Source organism: Marmota monax, unplaced genomic scaffold (assembly GCF_021218885.2).
Source record: "Marmota monax isolate L192 unplaced genomic scaffold, Marmota_monax_Labrador192_F-V1.1 WCK01_AAM20220418_F8-fsc00022, whole genome shotgun sequence".
NCBI lineage: Eukaryota > Metazoa > Chordata > Mammalia > Rodentia > Sciuridae > Marmota > Marmota monax.
In genome coordinates, this window is record NW_026695215.1 from 16,934,126 (window position 1) to 16,939,575 (window position 5,450).

A 5,450-nucleotide genomic window follows, 5' to 3' on the forward strand; every position below is an offset into this window, starting at 1 on the left:
CGTAGACAAACTCCACTTCAGCTGGTGGTAGCATAATAATTACTACAGCACTGACTCTCCCACCATAAACAGAAAATGCAGAAGCCGCATCATCAGAATGACGCTAGCTTCACTTTCCTCCTAACACCCCAGAAAGGTGAGACTGGTCATTTACAACTGAGGCTAATAGAACCCTAGGGGCGACCACCCCAAACACTCGCACCACTATTGGGCCTAGGGTAGCACGAGGGCACTTCCGGGGTAGGGCCTGAGTGGAGGCGGAGCTTACACCTGGGGGTGCTGATTTGGCATTCCACTCGCGAGACTTGAACCCTAATAGGTCTTCACTGGGCATCTGAGGTAAACGCGAGGAAAGCCGAGAACTGGACACCGGAAGCCGAGACCTAGAACAACTCTTTTGCTCTGCCCCCTAAGGGCCCATAGAGGTATTTCCCCACAGAGACCCACCAATCACAGCCAAAGCTATTGGCCAGCAGACGCCTCCCATCTGGGGCGGAGCTCCGTAGGGGCGGAGCTTAGCGTGACACTTTGCGACTTGGCTTGCGCTGCGTCGCTTGCAATACAATTGGCCGTCTAGGGCGCATCCGGGTCTGTGTAAAGAAGGCCTAAGGTTCCAAGGTGCTAGGCGGAGCCCAGCAGCGGGCGCAGATCCACAGAAGCCAGGACTGCGGCCCATCCAAAAGCTCAGCCCACCTCACCTATCCCCCGGGCCTGTCACCGCGCGCAGGACCGCGCCGCCCGCGCCCCGCACTCATTTTGCCCTGAAACGGGAGCATCCACCACAGCGCCGTCGACATGATGGGCATGAGGCCACGCAGCCCCAGTGCCTGCTCTGCGCCCTGGTGGGGACCACAGCCTGGAGGACCCGGCCCTGCCAAGCGCCGCCGACTAGACGACCCTGCAGACCCCGCAGAGCCCCCGGCGGCACCCACCCTGCAGGACTCCGCAGGAGCAGCAGATGCCACCGCGCTCACCTCCGTGGTGGTTCTGGCCGCGGGCTGCGCCTTACAGGTACCCCTGGACGACGTCGACCTGGTACTAGAGCCCGCGCCAACCTCGGTCCTGCAAGTGTCTCTCCAAGGACACACCCTCATCCTGATCCCTGAGGGCCTCGTGGGCCCCACTGACCAACGCCCAGGAGGCCAGGGAGACTGTCCTGATGACCCGGAACTGGGCGCCTTTCTGAGCGCCCCCGGGGAGGACGTGGTTGTAGAGCAGGGATTCTTCTGCGAGTCTGTCCCAGAGATCGCCAGCCTAGAAGAGGCCTATGAGGAAGACGCAGATCCTGAATCCCTGGAGTCTTGGATGGACCCTCCAGCCGGCTCAGCTGCTAGGCTCCTCCCCTCCACTGGAAGAGTATCCAGGCTGTTTCCTCTGGCCCCCACCCTTAATTTGGGAAGAAGCTCGCCTCGCCCCGTCTTAGACCTGGATTTCCACCTTCTGAGGCCTTTCCCCAGCTCACCGCTGGAACCTCTACCTCCCTCTCCAAGTCCAAGTTCAAGTCCCCAGGCACTTCCGGAGCGTTCTCCAGGTCCTCGGAGCAAAGCCTGCAGACGCCTGTTCCAGGAATGAACTGACTTCCAGGATCCTTCGCCACCTTACTGGGGTCCAGGTGAGGGTCTTCCCAAGTCTTTGGGTGTACCCTGCACAGCCTACAAGGTTAGATAACGGACAGATTTTTTTTTTTTTTTAATGTAGGCAGCACTGCAGAATTGTGGATCAATGGCCGACTAGAAAGTCCAGAAGAGATCACCTTGGCCAAAAAAGAAATGTTCTTCTTGAAATACAGTGTACTTTCGGATCCAAAGATTGCTACTTGGGTCCTTTGCCATAAAGAAGTCATCAACAATTCGTTCCACCTCGGCTAGTTTTGCTTCAAAACTCAGCTTTTAGCACTTTTCTCTAGGAATCCATTCTTGAGGCAGCACCGAAAGCTGCATCCCTTTTCTCCCAAATTCATTAGTAAATTTTTTTTGTTTAACTGGGTTGGGTCCTCAGCTACCTTCTCACCAAGATCTTTTCCTTGAGGAGGCCCCCACCCACTTTGAGGACTCTAGAAAGTTGTACTTAGACAAATGTTTGTTCTTTACAAAACCAGACACAGAACTGGGAAAGATGATCATGCACCCTCATTTTTTTTTCTTTTTAATGATTAGGTTAGCAAATAATTTAACTCTGTTGTGCTTTGTTTCTTTCCCAAAGAACCAGTTTTTTTCCATTTATTTCTCTTATGTATTTTTAATATAATTCTACTGTTCCGAAAAAGTTCATAATTCTAACATTCTGCATTTTTATAGTTATAAGATTCCAATTTATGTTGTATATTGTTAATAGTGTATAGAAATAATTTATTTTTGGTTGATCTGGTATCTAACAAGATTACTTAATTTCACTAATGATTTAACAGTAGATTGTCTAGGATGATTGAGAAGAACAACAATATCTCTAAATAAGAGACTGTTTTCACAAGCTTTATATCTTATTTTTCCTTAATCTTTTGTATTGGATATTAATTTATATCCAGGGTGAACAGTATGTCTGATAGGGGCATTCCAGTCTTATGTTTTATGTTGACATTTATAAATTTCCCTATAAAGTATTATCTTTACTGTACATGATTGGTCTGTAGCCCTTATCCTATTGAAGAAGTTAGTTTTCAATCTTTCTGATCAAGAAAAAATGTTGGATTTCTGTTTGGATTTTGGCTAAGTGACTACAGAGACTTTGTCAAATTATTTTAAATGTTGGATTTAAATGAATTGATTTTTTAAATTAATTATTTTTTCAAGTATATAATAGTTAACATGCAACCTTCAGGTCATTGGAGACTCACAAAAACTTGGCAAGAGAACACATGAGACCAGGGTTGGGACTTCAAGGATTTAACAAATTGGATGCCCTTGTGAAGACTTAAGAAGAGAGGAGTGAAAGAAGAAAGTGACTGCAGGGTCATTTTAGGTCTTAAATGTTAAGTATTAACAATTTTTTTCCCTGTATACATAAGTTTGTAGTGTCTTTTTTAATAAATTCCTGTGGTGATTTATACTGATAGAATTTTTAATGACTATGTATTTTTGCAGTTCTGCTCTTCCATGTAATTTTATAAGACTGTAATCTCACTCTGGGTTCTTTTTCTTTTTTGTGGGGGGAGGGGATGCCTTTTGTTGGCTTGGTTGGTTTGGTTTGGTTTTGATGCACACCACTCCTAATGTTAAAATGTCCATAATTTTGTCAAGTTTTAAAACCAAATAAACTACTACTGAATAAAGCTAAAGTCAACAAGATTCTAGGGGGTTTTTTCCCTGTTCATCATTAATAATTATTGTTTAGATTTAGCAAAATATTTTACCAATATTTAGCAAAATATTTTTTCTTTACTCATATTCTATTCTTGCATTGCTTGCCTTCATTCTGTTCTAAACTGTCCTCTTTTGTCTTCTTACTATGGTATACTTTTTTTTTTTTTTTTTTTGAGACATGGTCTCATTATGTTGCCCAGGCTGGTCTCTGACTTGTGAGCTCAACTGAGCCTCTCACCTCAGCCTTCTGAGTAGCTGGGGCTATAGATGTGCACCACCATACTGGACTAGTATGGTTTTGGTTTAGGGCTTTTTGTTTGTTTGTTACAGGGATTGAACCCAGGGGTGCTTAACCACTGAGCCACATCCCCAACTATTTTCTGTATTTTATTTAGAGACAGGGTTAAGTTGCTTAGGGCTTCATTAAATTTCTGAGGCTGGCTTTAAACTCATGATCCTCCTGCCTCAGCCTCCTGAGCCACTGGGATTACTGGGTGTGCCACCATGCCCAGCTTTATCCCTCAATTAGTATTGTCATTCTTTTGTATAGAATAAGCTGTTTTCACTTTAGTATTTCTCTTGACTTTGATGTTCTACAGTTTCAACCTGATATGCTTAATTGTATACAGTTTGCCTGCTTCGACACAGTGAGTTTCTAAGTCTGGAAAACTCATCCTTTCTTAAAGTCTCAATTTTAAAAATGAGTCCATATCTCTTGAACCTTTGAACCCTCTCCCATCCCTGGAACTCCTAATAGAAAAATTCTGGTGCGACTGATCAGTGTACTCCTCCATGTCTCTTATTATCTATATTATTATTCTCTTTTATCATAGTGTACTTTTTCTCTTATATTTAACTGTTTTATTGTCTGTTTTCAAAATTCTGTTTCTTTATAAGAGAGTCCTCATTTCAAATACTGCATTTATCATTTTCAAGGCTTCTAATTAATGGGTCTTTAAAATATACTTTCTTTCATTTCACACTTTTTGGTCAATGTCACATAAATGTTTTGCTTCATGGATGTTAATTTCCTTTGCTTCTAGAAACATTTACACATTCTTGTTTTAAATTCTGTGTTAATTTCACTAATTACATTTCCTCAGGCCAAAAAAATCATCCAACTATTTGGTAGAATCTAACAAAATACTGGTTTCTTCCTGAACAAAGACATTTTGGTTTTTAGACAAATTTTGAAAGAAAATTCATTTTCTGCTGCATAGGTGAATTTTGTATTTGCCTCTTTCTGGTTCTCTAAGACTCTAAGAGTTGAACATGGAGTACATTTTAACTTGCCACTTAAAAGTCATAGTTCTTGTCCTCAAACATCAGATGGTCCAATTTCCAATTTTAAACTGTTAAGTCCCATCATTCCTCTATAGGTAGGACACAATAAAAAACTACAAAATTTTATAGGACACCTATAAAATTGCACAGTGTAAGTTTTTATAAGATGATGGGACACAGTGAGTCAGTGTAGTTATGATACTGGGGTGGGTTCTCTGTATCCACACCCCCTCAAGACTGCTGGGAGAGGGGCTTGGGTTGTAGCTCAGTGGTAGAACTCTTAACTCCCATGTAGGAGGCACTGGGTTCGATCCTCAGCACCACATAAAATAAATAAATAAAATAAAGACATTGTGTCCATCTACAAATAAAAATATATATTAAAAAAAAAAAGACTGCTGGGAGAATTAGCAGCTAACGGTTTGTTCAGGAGTTTCTCTTAGCCTCCGTGGTTACCCCACTCCAATGACTATTCAACAGGCACAGCCTACATGCTTCAAATTGACACGCCAAAGGGCAAATCCAATTCTAGGACTCTCAGTGAGTTGGCCAGAGGCATTTGTTGCACCCACACCCCAGTTCAACTCCTCCTCCACCTGCCCAGTCACATTTTCTTTGTACTCCCAAATTCCTACATGCAAATCTCCATCTCAAACATTCCCAAACTTGAGTTAAGACACCTAGTGCCAGGATTTGTCATAGGACACAGTCACTAAAATGGGTTTCAGGGTTGAATCATAGAGCATGAAGAGCCCATGGTAAGCTAAAGCAAAGCAGATAAGATCTTAATCAGTATTGATCTCACTGGGACCCTAGTAGAATAAAATACACTGGAATTGGCTATATCCCAGGCACTGAGAAATTCAG

The 5,450-nt window shown here is 43.1% G+C and overlaps 1 protein-coding gene across 1 annotated transcript; it reads left to right on the forward strand.

Annotated features, from left to right (window-relative positions):
• Positions 1 to 795: 795 nt before the first annotated feature.
• Positions 796 to 1,572, forward strand: LOC124084475 (proline-rich protein 23C-like). Its single transcript, XM_046431778.1, has one exon. It carries the CDS (start codon positions 796 to 798, stop codon positions 1,570 to 1,572), a length of 777 nt encoding a protein of 258 aa, XP_046287734.1.
• The last annotated feature ends 3,878 nt before the right edge of the window (positions 1,573 to 5,450 follow it).

Excerpts from the sequence above, each read along its gene's own strand:
- LOC124084475 (XM_046431778.1), top strand. The coding sequence starts at position 796 with ATGATGGGCATGAGGCCACGCAGCCCCAGTGCCTGCTCTGCGCCCTGG.